The sequence below is a fragment of the Barbatula barbatula genome (genome assembly GCF_947034865.1).
Source record: "Barbatula barbatula genome assembly, chromosome: 7".
Taxonomy (NCBI): Eukaryota; Metazoa; Chordata; class Actinopteri; order Cypriniformes; family Nemacheilidae; genus Barbatula; species Barbatula barbatula.
In genome coordinates, this window is record NC_136770.1 from 19924993 (window position 1) to 19946475 (window position 21483).

The 21483-nt window shown below is 38.3% G+C and overlaps 3 protein-coding genes across 4 annotated transcripts in view; 2 read left to right on the forward strand and 1 right to left on the reverse strand.

The window, feature by feature from the left end:
• The window catches only part of sema3fa (sema domain, immunoglobulin domain (Ig), short basic domain, secreted, (semaphorin) 3Fa), a 36704-nt gene extending 28053 nt beyond the window's left edge, over nt 1–8651 (forward strand). Inside the window, exons 10-19 of one of the 2 annotated variants that reach the window (XM_079459664.1) lie at nt 1105–1219; nt 3949–4018; nt 4937–5081; nt 5165–5387; nt 5673–5761; nt 5846–5887; nt 6088–6245; nt 6423–6490; nt 6603–6736; nt 6897–8651. In XM_079459664.1, the coding sequence (XP_079315790.1) occupies nt 1105–1219; nt 3949–4018; nt 4937–5081; nt 5165–5387; nt 5673–5761; nt 5846–5887; nt 6088–6245; nt 6423–6490; nt 6603–6736; nt 6897–7331 (1479 nt within the window). In that variant the 3' untranslated portion in view covers nt 7332–8651. The remainder of the gene's footprint in view (nt 1–1104; nt 1220–3948; nt 4019–4936; nt 5082–5164; nt 5388–5672; nt 5762–5845; nt 5888–6087; nt 6246–6422; nt 6491–6602; nt 6737–6896) is intronic. The other variant, XM_079459665.1, reaches the window with a different exon arrangement.
• Nucleotides 8652–10038: 1387 nt separating this feature from the next.
• On the forward strand, nt 10039–15334 carry gnat1 (guanine nucleotide binding protein (G protein), alpha transducing activity polypeptide 1). Its single transcript, XM_079459712.1, has 9 exons — nt 10039–10355; nt 11417–11459; nt 11529–11670; nt 12447–12604; nt 12729–12857; nt 13047–13176; nt 13350–13503; nt 13815–14010; nt 14255–15334. The coding sequence occupies exons 1-8, from the start codon at nt 10250–10252 to the stop codon at nt 14003–14005; spliced, it is 1053 nt and encodes a 350-aa protein (XP_079315838.1). The 5' UTR covers nt 10039–10249; the 3' UTR covers nt 14006–14010; nt 14255–15334.
• Nucleotides 15068–20714, reverse strand: edem1 (ER degradation enhancer, mannosidase alpha-like 1). Its single transcript, XM_079459711.1, has 12 exons — nt 20106–20714; nt 19537–19609; nt 19314–19417; nt 19059–19230; nt 18718–18901; nt 18419–18593; nt 18114–18234; nt 17811–17981; nt 17558–17631; nt 17348–17444; nt 16910–17071; nt 15068–16709 (listed from the first exon to the last, which is right to left on the reverse strand). Exons 1-12 carry the CDS (start codon nt 20567–20569, stop codon nt 16620–16622), a joined length of 1887 nt encoding a protein of 628 aa, XP_079315837.1. The 5' UTR covers nt 20570–20714; the 3' UTR covers nt 15068–16619.
• Between the last annotated feature and the right edge of the window lie 769 nt (nt 20715–21483).

Sequence of the window (21483 nt, forward strand, 5' to 3'; positions counted from 1 at the left end):
CCTATACCATGTTTCATTGCAATACAATAAATGGCATTTACAGTATACACAAACAATAGTTTTCCCTTATGTACAGTTTTGCAATAAATCCCATTGTTAATAATTCATTAGAAATCCTTGTGGATTGATTTGGAATCATTTAAGAGAATACATTTTTCCCCCATGCAATTTATGCATTGCAACATAGCCATTGCATTTACAGTATCTACATTTACATTACAGTGATGTTTTTACTTTCATACGTTTTGATTATTTAAAAAAATAACTTTTGGATCAATCTAGAATTGTTTAGGAAAGAATCAATATTTCCTTCATGCCAATTGTGCATGCCACACATCAAATGGCATCTACATTGAGTTATGTTATGCCAGTTTTCCGATAAACAGCGTTCTTAATAATACATTATAAATGCTTGTGGGTCGATCCAGAATGGGAATGGTTAAGAACAGAATACATTTATCGTGCCATCTTTGGGTTGCAACACAACAAATGCATTTACAGTATCTACATTTACTGGACAGTAATGTTTTGACGTTTAGGCAGTTTGCATTAAGCGGCATTATTAATAATGAATCATGAATGCCTCTGGATCAATTCTCCCCCAACCCTAATGGCAGTTTCTTTTCCAACTGTGGTCCAGCGTTAAAATCATGTGTGCATGCACATGCAGTGCAGGACAGAGACACACTTGATTGACAGATACTTGTCTCATCATGAGCCATCATTGTCCAGTACCTCCTACATGAGCAGCCGCTTGTTCTTTGGTTATTTTTGCTGTTGTAATGTGAATCAAACAAGCATGTTTGTAGTGTGTGGGTAGCTGCTGGCGGCTGGTCACCGGGCATGGCTGCGCCTCATTATTGAAGTTGGCTACCGTCCACAGCAGATGGGGCTTAGCGGCGCTCAAAGCCAATGTTTACAACCCAGTAACAGCCAGTTAATGCAAAACCACAGAAATAGCAGCGATGTAAAGCGACGTTTTTATTTCACAGATACAACCTAGGTGTTTGACAGACGTCCGTCAAATCGCTCTTAGCGCTTGGAATTTGTGTGGTGTCTGACAGTGATTGTTTAATAGCTAACCTGACATCACTTCCTCCGCAGAACGATGATGGAGGACACTGCTGTCTGGTGAATAAGTGGAGCACCTTCCTGAAGGCTCGGCTTATCTGCTCCGTGACGGGTTCAGATGGAATCGAGACGCATTTCGATGAGCTTCGTAAGTCTCAGTTTTAGTGGAGCTTTGCAATCTGGATTGCCCGTTTTTACTTGTAATTGAGGTCATCTGTCAATATGCAAAACCATCAGGCTTCAGATTTCTTTTTGAATTGGCCTTTAATACTTTTTGAATGTCTAAAACACATTATTTCAGTATTATACTCCTATTAAAAATAAATAGTTGGTGGTACCAAAGAACTTTTACAATTTTCCAAAATTGACTATTTAAATGGAAATTCACGGATACCATGTTTTTTGTGGATTGTTATGTACTTTTAATATGTTTTTGTCTAATTGTAACACCTGGGGCCATCCATGTATTCTTGATGACATCACATAAACCTATAGAAGCGAATTAAATTGATTCCTAGATTGACTTCCCATATGAAGCGTATATATGAAGTGTATACCGGAGGCACAATCCCATTCTCCGTATTCTTGCTGAAATAAGAGACCTCTTATTTCAGGAACGGGCATGATATAGCTCATTTGTTGAAAGCGCTCGTATCTGATGGTTCAATGGATATGTCTCTCCAGAGGGTTTAAACTTGGAAAAAGTCATTTCCTTCTTTTCCTGTATGTGCAGCGTGTCGCGTGAAGAGAAATATCTAAAAGCAGGTAGTTCTGAGTGTGAAATTGAAGGTGCTGTGGATTACATTGTACTACAAATGCTGAAGTAAAGCTCTATTGATAGTATTGTGACCTTGAATGCACAATTATTCTGAGTTAAAGCGTCATATAAATGTGTGGTTATGTGGTATTGTTGATTGTGAATGTATGTGTGAGGTAAAGCACAGATTAATGCGTCCTTGTGAGATGCAAGATGCATCTTAACAGGCTTACACAAAATGGTGTTGGAGAGTTTGATTGACAGGACAGAATAGGATTGGCTGATAAACCAGCTGGAACAGCCTCTGCCACTCTTCAGTGGCAAATGAATCGAAACGCATGAACGCTAGAATTTTATTGCTTTTGCAGCGTGGTTAAATCGAGTAAGCGACCGCTCTGTGTTTGCTTCATTTCACAACACACAAGGTGCCCTCAGGACTGTTTTCCCTGCCTCTGCCCTCTTATTCCCTCTCCGGTTCGCCGTTCTCCATCCCCGTGTCGCCGTGTTTGAGCAATGAAGCTGTCAGTGGAGTTTTAGACTGAATGTTTTCTCTTATCCTCAGTGGGGCAGTGAGTTTTTATGGCTGTTTTTTTGTGGCTTGGCTAGAGAGAGATTTTCGCGCCGGATCCGTCGTGCAATGTGGGATTTTCCCTCATTGCTTGATTACACGGTGTCCGTTTAGCTGCAACTATCCGTGTGAGCTCATCCGTCTGTCTGTTCTTTCTCCTATTGCGTTCATTATTACCCAAAATATATAATAGTTCAACTTACTGTTAAATCTGAAACTGTTTTGGGTTCTAAATAAACAAGAATCACTTATTGAGCAAATACGCGCACACAAAGCTTTTCACGATTTATAATAGGTGTTGGGTCGGATTTTACTGGGCATGTCAGTTGTTCATAACAAACGTAAAGATAAACCAACACAATCTCACAGCAAATACGTATCTACTTTAGGATATGGCTAACCTTGTATGGATTTGTGCAATCTCGTTTGTACATTTTAGTACGATTTGCTTTCTCAACAGCGACGTCAGGTCTAGGGGCAGGGTTAGGGGGGGTGGGACTTTTTTTCTAGCAACTATACATTAGTATGATTAAAAACTTACAAATTCATATGAATGAGGCACCTCGTAAAATAATTTGGAATACCTGTGAGATCAGGTTGGATAAGCACATAAGGTAACCTGCAATTTTATGTTTTAAATATAGATGACAAATGTTACGAATTGCAGCTTTAAGATATAACATTTTGTGTGCTGTGTTTCTATGCTAAATTATGCTTATTTAATAAATGTTTGCGATCCAATTTAATGAGATTAACGTGCTTAAAGCTGCAGCTGTTAATTTTTTTGTCAAAAATTAGCTATTGACCAAGTAGGCCTATACAAAAAAATGCAGAAATCACAACGTTCATTACTGTACCCCTGATTCAATTCATATGATTGGTACGTAATGTAATAATTTATATTTTGTTCTCTCAAATGGAATTTGACAGTAAAATTCAAGATTGTTTTACTTCACCCTCCAAAATGTATGCATGGCCATGTTTAGGTGAATAATAAAAAAAACACTATCAGCGGATGCAATTCATTCTTATGTTTCTTTTGTCATATTTCACCGTTATTCCATGTCTTCAGATGTCTTCCATCCGCCAATAACGTCCCTCAACTAAAACTGCTCTTACGATGAACCCATAAAAAGCGTCTCGCTCTGACCGTTTCTCCCTGTGGTCCTGTCCAGTCTTTCTCGTTTTGGCTAGCAGAACATCACTGGTCCTTTGTGGCTAATTCGCCTCGAAACATCTAGCTGAATTTTGGATGGGTCTTGTCTGATGACAGCAAACCAGAACATATTGGCTTTTTTGCGGTTTGCAGGGCTGTCGCAGTTTTAGACAGGTGTGATACCTGTCAGGCGGTAGAGATATTTGACAAAAGTCATTTTGAAGTATTAAGAATCTTGCTACTACATGTACACAAGAAGGGTTTCCATGGTACCACATCATTTGTGACGATAATATGTTCCAATAGGTCTCAAAAGTATGTACGTGGCCATCACCACAATTTAAGAAGATAGGCTTCTGCTCATCCAAGACTTAAATAAAAATATCTATCTTTCAGGTGACGTGTACATCCAGAAGACCCATGACACCAAGAATCCCACCATCTATGGCGTCTTCTCCGTGTCTGGGTGCGTAAGTTCACCATCATCTCCAGCGCCAGATTCGTTCCCCACTTCTCAGACACCATTTAGTAATCAGGTTGCTTATCAGATTGGCAAGAAAGCTTGAATAGATTTTCTTTCATATTCACACTCCAGTTGCCCGCGGGGCAACACCCCCATTTCTCCGCTCCTAAAGACTGTTTCTGCCATACTGAAACACAAGAGTTTGGCAGCCTTCACAGGCGCTCCTACGAGTCCTCAAGAAGCACAAAAGAAAGCAGCTTTTGTGAATCTGAGATGTGATATTCTCATAAGGATTTCTCTGCATTATACCAACGTTATTAGATGTGCTTAAGAGCGTTATTTGTATGCATGGCAATATTACACAACTGGCCTTAGAGGCAGCTGTCAGTGGTTTTGATGAGCTTCACATGCTAATCATACACAAGACTGTATTTGTGTGTGTGTAGTGCTCACAGGCTCTCTGTAGATTTGAGATTTAATTAGTGAAGCCCCTCAATTCTGTATCTCATTTCTGTGTATTTATGTTAATGAGCAAAGAAGAAAGTCTGATCAACATAAGATAGTATTTGGAAACCGTACACTTTTTTACTCTGTGTTGGGTCAAAAAGGGGCCAACCCCATCGTTGAGTTCTGAGTCTATTACTTTCCTAATGTGATGTACTGTTAGGTCCAAAAGTCCACTGGTGAACGTGTCTCTAGTTTATATTTTCCATTTTAAGAAGTCAAAGTGACTACCATTGATCCAGGGGGCCTTAAGCAAATGAGCAATTTGAAATGTATGAACATTTACGAAGAAAGTATGGGGCCAGAGTTGGATTTGTGTTGACCCTAAAATATTCTGCATGTATATCTACTTGTACACTATGCTAAATGTCTCCCTTTTCAATTTTTTTTGCGTCTCTATATCTCTTTCATCTATAGGTCTGTATTTAAGGGTTCAGCAGTATGTGTGTATTCAATGGGTGATGTGCGTATGGTCTTCAACGGCCCTTTTGCTCATAAAGAAGGACCTAACTACCAATGGGTGGCATACCAGGGTAAAATTCCTTACCCCCGACCTGGAACAGTGAGTATCATTTCGTGATCCAAAACATTTGGCCATTTCAGTATAAAATACAGAAAAAATAACTCTAATCCCTGTAATAACAGTGTCCAGGAGGGACATTCACACCCAACATGAAATCTACTAAGGATTACCCAGACGAGGTTATCAACTTCATGCGCACCCATCCCACTATGTTCAACTCCGTTTACCCAGTCCACAAGCGCCCCCTGGTGGTCCGCACTAACGTGGATTATGAGTTTACCACCATCACTGTAGACCAAGTGGCTGCAGCAGACGGAAACTATGAAGTTCTGTTCTTGGGGACAGGTAAATGCTCTTGAACAAAACACGCACAAATATGACTGTTCTATCACTTGAATATGAACTTTCTTTGCAGTATTTGACGTCTGAAAAAAACTGAGCATATTTACTGTTATTTTGACTTGTTTCTCCAGTTATTTTCTACAGATAAATGCAAAAAGAAACCATATTCTTATTAAAAAATTGGGAGAAATATTGTTAGTATAGTTCTGTTAGTGTTCACAGAATAAAAAAAATATATATAATTTGACCTAAACACATAATTATAAATATCCATCTGGTTGTTTGCAGATCGAGGTACAGTTCAGAAGGTGATTGTATTACCCAGAGATGACCTTCAGACAGACGAGCTGGTGCTGGAGGAGGTGGAGGTCTTTAGAGTAAGTTTCTGTTTTTAGTGGAGCGTCTCTGGATATTCCGAGTGACTTCAAATTCCTAAACATTTTGTCTTTTTTATATCGCAGGTTCCTACTTCAATAACTACTATGAAAATTTCACCAAAAAGAGTAAGAATTATTTATAGACTACTTTATTGCCTTGTAGCTCACCATCATTTCCCAATCTTCGCTTGTCACACTTGTGTACTTGTATAAAAATCCACTTATGTTAAAATAACATATAAATAAAATTGTTCTCCCGCAACAGGATTAAGCATGTACTGTTCTTTTAAACAAAAATGACGTGCATTTTCATCCTGTGTGTGCAGCAACAGCTGTATGTGAGTTCGGCGGTGGGCGTTACTCATCTGGCCCTGCACAGGTGTGATGTGTATGGAGAGGCCTGTGCTGACTGCTGCCTGGCCAGAGACCCTTACTGTGCCTGGGATGGCAAATCCTGTTCTCGCTACTCCGCAAACCAAAAAAGGTTAAAGCTCTTTATTGCATTTTGTATAGTGATGTGAAAAGCTTAACTTCAAAATGAGAATTCTGTCATCATGTAAAATTCTCTCATCAAATGAAGATATTTTGAAAAACGTTAGAAACAAAAATAAGTTTTGAAGAATCAGTTTCTTGACTTGCTATTGGTGTTTGCATCTTGTAGGCGGAGTCGAAGACAAGATGTGAAGTATGGCAATCCCATCAGACAATGCAGAGGCTACAATTCCAATGGTGAGGCACCAAAAAGAAAAACAACTACGCTAAAATACAGACATTGGTGATTTAGTAAAGAAACAATGATTTGGTAATTATTAAAAGGGTATTTTGTTTTCATTCCTGGCAGCCAATAAGAACACATTGGAGACGGTGCAGTATGGAGTAGAGGCGAGCACTGCCTTCTTGGAGTGCCAGGCCAGATCTCCTCATGTGTCAATCAAATGGCATTTCCAGAAGGAGAACAGTGACAGGAGAAGAGAGGTACGTGAGTTTGTAATGCCTTACTTTTGTGCCATATTTGTATACATAAGAATGGAAAATATGTAATAACTGACATTAATATAGTGAAGAATATCTAATTGTGTGACTTGTCCTTTTCGAACAAAAATTCTTGACTAATACATCTGTGTTGTTATTCCAGATCCGTTCCGACGGACGTGTAGTTCGCACAGACCAAGGTCTCCTCCTGCGCTCACTTCAGCTCTCTGACGGTGGAGTTTACCAATGCACCGCCACCGAGAAAAACTTCAAACATACGCTGGTCAAACTGCAGCTGGTGGTTCTCTCCGCACGCACCGTCAACACCATCCAGACGGAAACCACCGCCCCCGCGGTCCCGCCTCTTCAGACCAGCGCCTGGACGCCCAGCGCTGAGCAGTACAAAGATCTGCTGACCATCCTGAGCCAGCCTGAGATGGGTCTCATCAATCAGTACTGCCAGGACTATTGGCAGATGGGGGACGACCCCACGGCTCACGCCCACAAGAAGAAAGACCTCAAGGAGGCAGCGAAGGACCTACGGAAGCCACGAAACAGGAGACACCACCAAGACCAGAACAGCATGGCTGAGACATGAGAGAGAAATTCTGACAAGATGTCGCAAAAATGTAGATTTCCGACATACACTACTAGAATTGAAGTTGACATTGAGGTACTTCGCAAAAGTATTCCACCACAAATGACTGATGAGAAAACAACCCAAACATTTTTGAGAATAGACTGTATTTATTGTAGGCTGTAAATACTTAGATTCTGCGGATACCTTTGTATGGAAATAAAGCGAACGAAAAGAGGAAAAAACGTTTGTGTATAGATTCTGTGCAAATATTTTGCTATCAATGTACCTTCCCTTCCGATGTATTTATTACAATGGTTCATAACACGCCATATTTTCACAACCTAAGCTTTGGTGTGTGTGTGTGTGTGTGTGTGTGTGTGTGTATATATCACTAACCGGATAGTTAGTGAGTATCAACTCTGGACATTTGATGGACAGTTGGACTGCGCTTGATGTTTTGATACCAGAGCTATGATGGGACTGTAAGACATTTTGTGGACTCTTGCCTGAGCACATGTTCACGTTCAACAGATGTACAGAAACATTTTTACATATATTTGTTGCATCGGAGTATTACGAAACCTTGAAAAGGAATATCAATGAATGTTCTTTTAATCTTCTTCTGATCTTCCATATGTTGCTATGCTAACGTGTGTTTCGTTTCTGTATGTTCAGACAGTCAGTTGATTATCGAGTACAGCTTATTGTACAGTATGTACATCAACACTTTTTTCATTTGTAAAATATGTACTATTGCACGCACGGAGTTTAAAAAACACAATCTGGGGTTCAAAACCTCTTCATCTCTGCGAATTGGAATTTGGAGCAGCATATTAGAAATATTACGTACTGTATGTATCTCTCCAGAATTGAGTTAAAAACACACTAGCAAGCATATTAATAGGTGATCTGGGCCATGCATAAGAGATCTTTAATCTAATCTAAATGTTAGGAGGCTCATTTGAGTTTGCATGAAATGTATTTGTTCTGTACAGATATGTAGTCTGGATATGTTGCTATGTAGATGTCTGTTGATGGTCTGTGACAATGATTTGAGAGAGATTGAGAGGTTGATTTCTATAGACAAAGGAGTGACTGAAGCACAAATATCTGTCTGATCCTGTAAACGGACTGTGTGAACTGGCTGTTGTAATTTTTCTTTCTTTCATTTGTAAGACATTTATCCCTGTGGTTTGTCCACTTGTTTTGTCTTTTTTAGGATGTGAAAAAAGATCCCGATTAGAGGTTATGAACATGTTAATGTTAAAGTGATGTATTTTTTATTTGTTTTCATTTCATCATTGTCGTTGACTAATTAAAGTTATATATTTTATAACAAATTTAGGTTGATAAGTTAAGATTCACCACTAAGTAATATTCTGCCGCCTTTGTGTTCCGCTAAAATATGCAAACTAGGAACACAATAAGGGTTATGTTTTAGATAATATATACATTTACATATCATTGCTGTTTTAGATAATATATACACTTACATATCATTGCTGTTTTAGATAATATATACACTTACATATCACTGCTGAAACCTTGGATGTCCAGATTTTCAGAACATTTTAAGAACACTGGACTTAAAATACTGTTATCGTCGAAGTTGACAAGCACTTGTAAGATTTTTGCAAAACCTAGTGACACATAATAATGATTTAATGAAATTAAAACCGTGAAATATGGAGATAAAAAGGTTCAAAAGGACAACAGCGATATACAAGTTCAATACAGAAGAAATACAGTTGATATCGAAATGAACAGCTTTGAAGAGCGTTTTCTATTGCCCTCACCAGGGATGCCTGTGGATTCAGATCTGTCCATCTTCAGATTGGGGTCAATGAGCTCGGCGAGTGTAAAGACTAAAGCTCTTTAAATGCAGCACTGCACAGTGTACACTACATGGAAAATGTGACCCTTTTGACTAAAGTGGGAAGGTGAGATTGGAATTACTCACAGAGGTCTTGCTGTTTGTTATCAAATAAAGCTTTTCGACTCCTTTTTATCATCAAACTAAGAGACTTAAATGACTTCAAATATGTTTTATTTTAACCTATACTAAAAAAGCCTGTAAAAACAATTTTCTGGCAGCTGGGATGGAAGAAAAAGAACATAAAATAAATGTAAAATTACATATTTTTCATGTTTTTCTTGTAAGTTTGCAGGAGTTTGACATTTTTTGCAGTGTTAATAAAACTTTAGTTTTTTTACAGTGTATGTTTAAGTAATATGTGGACATTTTAAGTTCATTTAAACCAATTGTTGCCCATATTTTACCGAACCATGCATTGAAACAACCCTACTTGTTATAGAGCACAGATTTTAAACGATAATCGTATTTGTAAAAAATAGATCAAACAAGTGTGTTAAAACCTTTTTAGACAAACTGTTAGCTAAAATGGTTCCCAGTTAAAACTTGAAAACAGACATGCAAAAACGGAGACAATTTTTTATTTTACGTGTAATGAAATGCACAGACAACCAACATATGCCATTTGAGATCCATTTATTTGTAGCTGACATGTACATTTTACTACCAGAATTTATTATTTGCCATGTTGTTCACATTTCCGAATATTTGTGATATGACATCCTCACCCTCAAGCAGACTCAATGACTTGCCCTTTTACTGTGCCTGTGAATACATTAACCAGATTATCACCTTCTGCTGACTGCAGCACCTCCACCTTAAATCTCAGAGTAGATGACCTCTCCATCCTTTGGATGCCGTCTGTCCTTGTTCTTCATTGGCCCTGCCAACCCAGGTGGTCAGAGACTTCCCCGAAATCCCCCTAAGACTCAATTCAGTTGGTCACTGAAGCAAAACGGGAGCCAGTTGAGGTGCCAGCCGTATTGTTGAAGGCATCTGGAGGCCTCTATAGGCAAACAAGTGGTCTTCCAGAAGGACTTTTTATTAGGTCACAAGAGTCAGTATGGGGGCCGGCGCGAGTGCCGAGGAGAAACACTCCAGAGAGCTGGAGAAGAAGCTGAAAGAAGATGCTGACAAAGACGCCAGGACCGTCAAACTTCTGCTGCTAGGTAAATTCACACGTGAAAGACTTTCTAGAGATCAGGTGGAGCTGGTGATGGTAGATCAAGAAAAAACGGCATCTGTGCTACCTTTGGGGTGTTTTTGGTGTATATTGAGGCCTAATGAATGGCATAAGGGGTAATTGCTTAATGATTTTACATGCAGTTAGGAAGTTATCTTGAATATACACTGTATTAAGAATATTTTATGTGGATTTGAGTTGATCAATTCATAAATTCAATGAGCAATATTTTCAAGTTAAGTTGGAGACAGCCAACAATCCACAATTTGAATCATTTGTCTTAACAGAACAGTATATAGAGACTTAAACAATTGACTATATGTTGAAAAATCTTTATATATAAAAATATGTAGCATCGAAATAATATTAACATAACAATCTCTAATCATCACTACAGTACACAGTGTGTTGTTGTCCAAGAGATAACATGGGTCAGGTTTGAGGGACAAGGGGGCTTAAGACAAGTATAATAAGCCCCAAGCCGCTTATATTAATCCTCCAAAAGTTAAACGAATGAGAGAGGAAAGTATTGAGGAGAGTAATATGTTTATATATTTCAGAAAATATCAATAAAGTTTATCAAAATAACCTAAATCAAAATAAGGAAAAATACTATTTCTTCTCTGTGGTAAAGCTGGTCAGACACCCTCCTCTCTCTCTCTGTCTCTCTAGTAATTTCCTCATTGAAGACTGATAAAAGCAAACAGCTATAACGTCTCATAACAAGGAATGCAGCAGACCTTTTTCATGAGGGTCAGAAAAAGTCAACAGGCTCATAAATGGGCAAATAATCCCTTTTAGATATTTCATCCTACTCTCCATCAAATGTCCACATAATGCTGATGTAGTTTATGTCACATTATTTATTTTTTATTTACAATCTATCGCCAGCTGTTTTAAATTCTGGTTTGATTAAGAATGTATACATTGTCTGTCAAATGACTGTTAAAAGTTAAAAAGCCATCGGCTATATAATGATACATGACCAATCAGCTGAGCTGAGCTCTACATCACCCGACATTAAATCCAACTTTACCTGCCTTTCAGGTGCTGGCGAATCAGGAAAAAGCACAATTGTCAAACAGATGAAGTAAGTTTTTATGACATTAAAATCAACCTTTTAAACTTGCATGTGTAAAACTTGTTATTATCATCGTAGGATTATTCACCAGGATGGTTACTCCCTTGAAGAAAGCTTGGAGTTCATCGTTATCATCTACAGCAACACTCTGCAGTCTATCTTGGCCGTAGTGAAGGCCATGAACACACTCAATATTTCATATGGAGATGCTGCGACACAGGTACTGTTCAATCTATTCATATACCTTTTGTTTGTGATGGGCTTACCGAATAATTTAACTTTTTTTCGATTTTGCTACAATATTGCTGAATAAAAAAAGCATTTTTTGCATGAATGATTCAGATTCAAAGCACTTCTAGTTCCCAGTGTGCTTTGGACTGGGCTGGATAATGAAAGTAAATGTTGGAAAGAGTGCTATTTTATGCATGTTTAATCAAAAGAGAATCGAATGAGACATAATACTGCTCAGTACTGTTGATATCTGAAAGAGTTTTTGTTACATTTTGTTACCATTGAGCATTAGCTTAGTCTGAGAACAAGATTGGTATGTTACTTAGTAGCCTATTCTTAAATGTAGTTTTGATCTGAAGACATTACCATAAAGATGCAGAAAAAATGCATTACAATGTAAAGTTTTTTTTTAAATCAAGTGAAAACCAACATAAAGATTAGTCTAGTGTGGTGTAGTGTAGTGTAGTGTAGTGTAGTTTAGTTTAGTTTAGTTTAGTTTAGTTTAGTTTAGTTTAGTTTAGTTCCAAACAAAATCTCTTTTGTTGATTAGAAGTGATTTTCTAATATTTCTCACTGCACTTAATATATTGCTGCATGGCTTTTAAATAAACAACATACAGTTGTGTAAACCTGTTTATATGAAAAAGCTGTTTCTTTAGTTATTTTCAATGTGCCATCCAAGAAACCCTCAGTTGTTCCTTGAGAACTTACTGTATCTTAAAAGTCAAAATACACTGATGTATACATTCATCTGTTTTCATACAGGATGATGCCAGGAAGCTGATGCACTTAGCTGACACCATCGAGGAAGGCTCAATGCCCAAAGAGTTGTCTGACATCATCTTAAGGTTGTGGAAGGACTCTGGTATTCAGGCATGCTTTGACAGAGCCTCAGAATACCAGCTCAACGACTCTGCTGGATAGTAAGTTTCCTAACTAGTCTTTTAGCATATGTAATCAAATCTGTGGAAATGGTGGAACATCACTTAAACCCCTAATACAGTAATAAACTGGAATGAAGTCTCCATCTCTGACTCTTTCTATAAGCTATCTGAATGACCTGGAAAGATTGATCCTGCCTGGCTATGTCCCAACTGAGCAGGACGTACTGCGATCAAGAGTCAAGACCACTGGTATCATCGAGACCCAGTTCTCATTCAAGGACCTCAACTTCAGGTACCTCTGGAAATTTTGGATAGGTCTTCATTATCTTTGAACACGAATTGAACACACGTCAAATTGAGTTGAAAATGTCCAAAATAATGACACAAGATACACAAACCTCTCCAAGATGGCACCCTTGATACTGCACATCCGATGGATATCGGATGCTGTAATAACTGACCCTCTTCTCCTGGTCTGCAGGATGTTTGATGTGGGTGGTCAGCGTTCCGAGAGGAAGAAGTGGATCCACTGCTTTGAAGGCGTGACCTGTATCATCTTCATTGCTGCTCTGAGTGCATACGACATGGTGCTGGTGGAGGACGATGAAGTAGTAAGTTGCCATTTGTGGTCCACAGGTGGAGCATTTCAACCAGCATTTCTAATGAAGAATTTTACACCAGGGGTCTTCCACTGGGGGTCCACAATCTCTAGAAACGTCCGGCAATTCTGCAGTTAGCTGAACTTTTAGTAACAGAAATCATGATCTTATGTTTTAAACCACAGAACCGAATGCATGAGAGTCTTCACCTGTTCAACAGCATCTGTAACCATCGCTACTTCGCCGCCACATCCATCGTACTTTTCCTCAACAAGAAGGATGTTTTCCTGGAGAAGATCAAGAAAGCTCATCTGAGCATGTGCTTCCCTGACTATGACGGTGAGACTGAAAACAGCATGAGAAAGTAAAAGATGATATATAAAAGACACAAAACCGAGCTTACATGTTAAACAATAATCATAAAAAATGAATATGCCTTCACACTGAAACTAAAGTTTCAGATTTTTTAAAAGCCAAGTTTTGACCAAATCTTCACTAAGATCTAAATGTAGTTTAACCGGACATGAAGTCTTTACTTACAGTATGAAAACAAAATACTGATCATCCTTGCTTGACAACAAAAAAAGCATCTTCCATTTGATCTCCAAAATTCTGTGAATGCACAGTGAAACATTGACATTCCCTCTCAGGTCCCAACACCTTTGAAGATGCCGGTACCTACATCAAGATGCAGTTCTTAGATCTGAACATGCGACGGGACATCAAAGAAATTTACTCCCACCTGACCTGCGCCACAGACACAGAGAACGTCAAGTTTGTGTTTGATGCCGTAACAGACATTATCATCAAGGAAAATCTCAAGGACTGCGGTCTCTTTTAAAAGAGGTGAGAATAACAGCAAGAATTGATGTAGTACAATGACAAGACTTGTCAGAGGCTTACACTAAATGAAAAAAAGCACAATTTTATGAGTGCAAATATTAATAGATGCTATTGTTCATTTGATTTAATTTTTCCATTAAGATCAGCTTTTGCATTTTCTGTAAATAGACTCTGCTGTTATAGTTTGGGTCTGGTAACATATAAAAAACTTTCTGCTAAAGTAGAACTGTTGCTTGTTTTCTTACAGAGGGGCTCAGCTTCTTGAACAACACCCAATAATGACCCACAGCCCCTTGCCCCATATATCCTATCTATGTAATGAGGAATTTTCTAACTCACAGAAAAATTACTGATTACAACTGAGAGAAGAAACTGTATTGTTGCTGTCAAGACCTTCATTTAAACAAAAATACAGGAGCCCAAAACATATGCATAACAGCATCACAAAGAAGAATTGACTCATGAGGGGGGCTCTGATAGTATTTCACAAGCAATCTATCATGAACATCTGCGAGTATGAGACATCTGCACATGCAATTCTGCATAATATTTTGCAGTACAATATGATACACTCTGAGAAGAATTAGATGAACATTATTGCAGTTATTAACTGTGTGAGGTTTATGCTTTAAAGCTGATCGAGAAAACTGTCAACATTTGGATGTTTCATAATCATTTTATCTACGAAGTAATGTCAGAATCTCAAAAGAGACGGACGACTTTTACGAAAATATAGCAGGGACGGTTATTTCTTAAAAATGCTTAGCTCAGAAACAGTTGAATAGCTGATGATGATAAATGTTGTACGATGATGAAAATGTTGTACATTAAGGAATTTATGACTTTTAACATCTCCATTAAAAGGGCACAAGTGATGGTAAAATCACCATAATGTAAATCTAAAATAAATAAAGCTTCTATATGTAGAAAAGACTAAACCTGATGTATTGTTTACTCCTTTCACTGCACAACCTACTGTATGACGATCCCAAGAACATTTAATTTTGTTAACATTCCCAGTTATATATGTGGACCCTAAATTTATATGAGCTGATAATCTAGGAAATACCAAACTTTTGTAATCTTTATTTGAAAATCTTTCATTTGTTCCAATGGGTCTGGATTAAAGCCATAGACCAAATGATAACAATAAGTATTAAATTTAAGCGAATCGAAGAGTTGACGCTGCAACTACAACAATAGAGAAAAACAATAATATTGGGATCACTTTCAAGCCATAGCTATTTGTATGAACCTTTACAAGGTATAACATTTTAAAATACCCATTTTAGAAATATTTCAATAGGTTTTTTATGAAACGGGTGTTGTATTTAACCTAGATAGAGCATTCTCTTAACAATAACAGCACCAAACTTTACTTTTTACACAATATTGTCAAACACAGCCAAGTGATGGTTTTCATTTTAATTCTATAAAATGCAGTGTTTACATTTTAAAACATGTTAATTCACAATAAATCAACAGTTAGCCAGATGATGCTATTTACCTTTCTCTAATCAATTTAGAAAACTAGCATCTGACAACAAAATTGATAAGCTATCACAACCTAATAACTGTCTATCCTCTGAATGTTCCTCAAGAAAACTGCAAATCTAAGAAATGCATTCAATCTTATCATGTTGATCGTTTTCATTACCCTTTTTATGGCTTTGTTCTGAGAATATTTTCACTGTATATCAACTTGGCATAAAACATCAATATTATATCTGGGACATCACATATACTAATAACCCTGAGGACTAAACAAAACTTGTAAAAGGCACATGCTGTTTGCTCAATGTTGTAATATTTGGTCCAACATGTTTAAGTTTTGCTTTTCCGCATTTTTTATAATTGAACTTATTTAATTGACAATAAAATGCATGATAAATGAAGGCTGTACCAATTATGTAGTCTATGTAACAAACCGACTGCATAGAACATTTGGCAACGTGAAACCATACAAATAAAAAAGCCACAGTGTTCTGAAACGCAAGGCACACGATTTGACAACATGAAGACTGTGATTGCAAAATAGAAGAATTTTCACAAAGATTTGTATAAAATAAAATCCATGTTGAGTGTGTTGCTAAAAGGCGCACAGAAGACAAAATTGTTGCTTTTCTAGTGTAAAGCATAAACAAGACTTTGTTCCTTGAGACAAGTTTTAAAACATGCATACCATCTTTCACCCTATTATAGCCCTTAATAATACTATATCGAGTTTTCATTAAACATGGCACAGTAGAAAACTTGCTGGAAAACTGTGTGTAAACACACACGATTGCACAATATAAAGAGGAATCAGCCCAGAGAATCAAAAGTAGTTTTACAACGGATTATCCGTATCAAATCGCCCTGAATGTTTCCTTTTGTCCTTTGAGGCAGAGGAGCTTTACTGTATCAAAATGTGCAATCAAATTCCAAAGCTGATCCAAACTGACTATGTCCACAAAAAAGATCAATTTGTGACGTTAAGTTAATTCTCTTAACCAGCATGACACCACTCTCTGTGCAAAAGAGACTTAAAGTTTGTCTGTAGACAAGTTTAACCCCACCAGGGGGTTCCTAAAGTGTTGAGGCCTCCGGGGCTCCACAGGGCAGCACTAACATCAAAACAGCCCAACCATCTTGTCAATCTGCCGCATGTACACGCTTTTTAGTGGAAGCCCGAAACGTCGCTCTTCAGGAATCCGTTCACACTATTGGACAAAGAGAGATCGAAAATTCTTATTTGACAAGAAGGATGTGTTAAAATCTCTCAACTTTTAAAAATTTGCCCCAAAAACCTAAGATGCAAACCTAACTTTTTAAAAATAGCAAGTGAATTTAAATCTATCAACATTATTATTTCTATCACTTCTCCGTTAAAAGCTAATATGTATTAAATAGACATTCTTACGTTGCTTATGTTGGCCTGTGGCTCTTTTTGGGACTCTTCAGGGGAGAACTGCTCTTCCCAGCTCTTTTGCCTAAAGCGTTGATCTATTGGCACTACATGGCCCTCGGTAGTGAAGATGTGTTTATTCTCAGACTTGTGCAGTGGGTTGTCTTCATCAAAGAGCTGCCGATGATTACACAAATATTTTAGTGGCGTTGATAAATATGCATATACGCAACAAAATGTGTTGTTTCACAAAAGTAGCCAAACGATGGCAAACATGTATATGCATTTAAAAACGTTTCTGTGAAATATTCTAAAGTTCTGTAAATAAACATCTCAATACATCAAAAAATCAATATATTTTCTGTATATTTTTATAATACAAGCAAGTTTAACCAGGGTTTACTTATGACCTGGACGTTTCAATACAGTTTTCATTAGATTCGCCCCACTGACCAGATAAAGGTATTTGCAGGTTTCACTGAGGAAGAAACTCTCCATGCGATCCTCTTTGGATTTGTCCACCACGTGATGTAGCGTAGCATAACCACACCTAAACATCCCCCAGACACAAGAGTCTTAAATCTACCTCTGTTTACAATATGACCTCAGAACATAATCTTCATGTATCTTGAGTCTGACTCCGTTTACTCTAAAGCCACGTACCTGACTTTGGTATTCTTTTCAAGGCTTTCAAGAATGTCCATCCCCACATGAAGATAAAAAGGATTCTTGGTAGCCTGAGGCGGAAAAGGGGTTTAAATGCATTTAGATAGAATTTGAATCTTCTTCAGCCAAACTGTGGAAAGGGATGAGACACTAAATTAAATGAATGTTTAATTAAACTATGTTTACGGGCCCAAAACCTGATCAACAGTAAATCAACAGTAAATGAACAGAGAATGTGAAAGGGTTGAACCTGATAAAGCAGGTATGTGGATTCTACTAGTTCAGGTCTCAGAGGGTAGAAAAGCACATCTGGAGCCTGAAGCTGCCAGTTGTATCGCTCAGGAAGTGCCCCGAAACGCTTCCAGATTGCATAGTAGAAGGCGTGAAGGCAAATAGCATTTTCAACATCTCCATTCAAAACCTGAGGTATGGTGCCCCATCAACAGAGAGTGAGAAAACAGATATATTTTTGGAAAACCATATAACTTTGTGAAAAACTTAACTTAAAACACAATTGTTTTTAAATAATTGTACAGTATTAAAGTAGTGAGACCTGTAATCCTGGGAAAAACGCCTGCAGAGAGTCAATCCAAGTGTTCATGATCTGTCCGTTAAACATATTTACATTCACATACAGTGGTGGGTCGCCCTCTCCTTCATTGCATGCCTCCCTTCTGTAAAATAAAAAATAAAAACTTACAATCAACAGTTCATTATAAACACACTTCCTTGCAATGCCCTCAATGGCTGCAAATCGTGCAAACATAAGAAATCCCAGGAGACACGACATCTGCAGGTGGTTACAAACACAAACATGCAAAACCACAACTACAATCACACACACACATTTATAATCACCCTCTTCTCAGGTGGCTCTGAATGCTCTCGTAAGCCGCAGTGAACATCCTGTAGTCTTCTTTCTCTCCGAACAAGATGTAAGACTTCAGCAGGTATTCATAGAATGAATCCATGCCTGCCCCAAGGCCGCTCTGCCTTCCGACCCACTGTCCAGTCTGAATGTTCACCACGTTCCCTATAAGATGAAAGGTTCTGATCACGAAACAAAACGCTAGTGATCAACCATAAAGTGAACAAGCTAATTCCAAACAAAACCTTAATGGAAAACAAAGACATGAGACAGAGAGGCACCCACTTACCCAGCAACCCGGTTTCATTGCTTCTTAAGTTCCACAGAGCTCTAACAGCCCTCCGGGCGACCCATTCAAACGTAGAGTCGCCGATCAGACGGCTCAGAATGCCAAACTCCACGAGCAGCGAGCCCGCCCCTGCGGTACAGGTTTCATTAATGCTGTCAGGTGGGACGCCCTTCTTTAAATTCACCTGTACGCAAATTAACAAATAAACATGAGCAAGCTCCACAAGCAGGGACGTCTCACAAACATTGCCTCCATAAATACTTTCATCAGTATAACAAGAGAAGAAATAATGGCCAAAAACAAGCCACCATCTTTCTAACGTAATAGAAAACAGGCCTGACCCTGGGGTAGGGGATGCCCGTGCTTGTGTTCTCAAAGGCAGGCAGCAATCGCACAGCCAGGTCGTGTGCAAGGTGCAAAAGTTCATTATCATAGTCCTTCAGTCCAACGTCACCAAACGGGTGTCGTGGGTCAGTGAGCAAAATATGGGCCGAGATCAAACTGCCAAGGATTCTACGAAGGGAACAAAACACAGAGACTTCAGAATGTACCGAATCATTCCGATTCGTCCTAACTTAAGGTAAATATAACACTACCTAATGTTGGCCTCAAAGACCTGGACAGTGGAGTCCTTGTCAAAAGAGACCGTATCAATAACCAGCTTGACAGCTCGATGGAATTCGGTCACATTTCCAAGAACCTGTTTAGAAACATTCGGCACATAAAAGATTAAAACGTAGTTATGTTTAGAAAATGGACAAATGTATTATTGTGTCAACAGAAGATGACATTCATTCCGGTGTTAAAGGGAGGACTTACCAACAGCGTGTCAAGAGTATCAATGAGAGTCAGAGAGTAGTTTCCAAGGACATCGTTGATGTTGATATTTGACCTAGCAGAAATACAAAATATCACCATCAGTGCTTGACATCTTATCCACTGACCTTGGAAAAAACGAAATGTTTCAAAGTGTTCGAATTCCGGGCATGTTATCATAAGACTACAGTTAAAGAACTTTAGCTTTCCCACATTCTTTAATAGCGAAACACCAATGTGATCCCCTTTCACAGCACTTGACCAGTGTGCACCCAATGTTAGTATGAATAATGAATAAATACTGGATGGTTTGGAGGAATATGTTCATAGAGATCAGTGTTTCTCCAGCAGGGGGGTCTCAAGATAACTTAGTTATTTAAATATAATGCAAAAAGAGCATTAAAATAAAGAAGATACTTTGTGTTTTGTTTTTAAAATAAAACCCGTTTTAAAGTTATGCCGAGCTCTAAAATATGTTATTTTGTAGAAAAGTGAGTGATGCACCTTAAGATTAATACGGAAGACAACAAAGACTTTTAAAAAGGTGACCAGTGGATTAGTCATTAACTTACGGGTTGAGTACGTCAGGGCCTCGACCTTCACACGCAATAGGGTTGAGTTCATCCTCCGGAAAGGCAAACTTCATGTAGTTATCATATCCGAAATAAAACATATCCCTCGCCCTTCCCCTCATCTTGACTTTGAGCGCGTCAGGGAACGAGCTGTACTTTTTATCGTACTCATCTCGGCCGTCCCGAAAGAAACTGAGGTAGAATTTCTTTGGCGAGTTCTCGCTGATCTTGGAGCAGGTCTTTGCCTGCGGGTTTCTGTCCTCGTACATGTGCTGTGACCATTCGTTGGGTTTGGCCGTGTCTTGGTCTTCATTATTGAGAAGTTCAAATTTATGCAAGTTGAACGTGAACTTTATGGGGAAATCAAAGCCCCAGCTAGGACCCAGTCCGAACACGAGCCACACTGCGCAATTCAAAACGACCCTCAAAACGAAAAGACCCACGACTATTGACCTCCATTGCATGATCTTTGCCTGTCGTCAGCCTTAAAAGTCATAATTTACTTGGACGATTCGACTTATCGAAGCGCAAAACTCTACCGTTCCCCTTCTGTTTTCAGTTCTCGCACACAGTTCCTGTCAATAAACCAGCCCCTCCCTCGTCATCGACGCTGATTGGCGGGCTGGCGTCGACGTCATGACGAAAGGCGAATGATTCGTGACTGCGTCAGTCACACAGGTGGCGCATATGTATGTCGTGGCATCCCTGCAGTGTCGGAGCCGGTGAAAAAAAAGTGTGATTGACTTACGGATTTGTGTGTAGAGTGACCATAAGGTCTTATCTTCAAAATGACTTTACTACTTAATACCACTTAAAGTAACAATTATGTTAAAATATATTACAATTTGCTATTATTAATTATCATGTTATCCTTATCAGGTGATGCTATAAGGAGAGCCAGGCAAATACAACATTGAACTGCCTTTAATATTGACTTTCAAGTAGGCACAATAAATCAAAGTGGGGTAATTACCTTCTGATTCATTAACCATTAAATCACCAACTCTATTAGATACTTTTAAACGGACAATTTGGCAAAAAAAATATTTTTTGGCTTGTAACCATACAGTTCTTGACCACCATATAGGAAAACAAGAACTGTTTGGTAATAAGCATTCCCCCAAATATCTTTCTCTGTATTCATCAGAACAGAGAAATGTATACAGATGTGGAACGACTTAAGGGGGAATACGTGATGAATTTTCATCTTTGGGTGACGTATTTTGCGTATAATTGCGTATTTAAAATCTTTCAATGTACAAGTCTAAAATAATCTAAAGCTTTATTAGTTTGCAAATATGTTTTACTACTTTAAAAACAAAACATAACTTTATGCTTCAACTTCAATATTATAATATTAGTGATCAGAAGGTTGCCG

Excerpts from the sequence above, each read along its gene's own strand:
- gnat1 (XM_079459712.1), top strand. The coding sequence starts at position 10,250 with ATGGGGGCCGGCGCGAGTGCCGAGGAGAAACACTCCAGAGAGCTGGAG. Across the intron at positions 11,460-11,528 it reads ACAATTGTCAAACAGATGAA|GATTATTCACCAGGATGGTT; the intron begins GTAAGTTTTTAT and ends TTATCATCGTAG. Across the intron at positions 11,671-12,446 it reads ATGGAGATGCTGCGACACAG|GATGATGCCAGGAAGCTGAT; the intron begins GTACTGTTCAAT and ends GTTTTCATACAG.
- edem1 (XM_079459711.1), bottom strand. The coding sequence starts at position 20,569 with ATGCAATGGAGGTCAATAGTCGTGGGTCTTTTCGTTTTGAGGGTCGTT. Across the intron at positions 19,231-19,313 it reads GTCTTTGAGGCCAACATTAG|AATCCTTGGCAGTTTGATCT; the intron begins GTAGTGTTATAT and ends TTCCCTTCGTAG. Across the intron at positions 18,594-18,717 it reads CAATGAAACCGGGTTGCTGG|GGAACGTGGTGAACATTCAG; the intron begins GTAAGTGGGTGC and ends TTCATCTTATAG.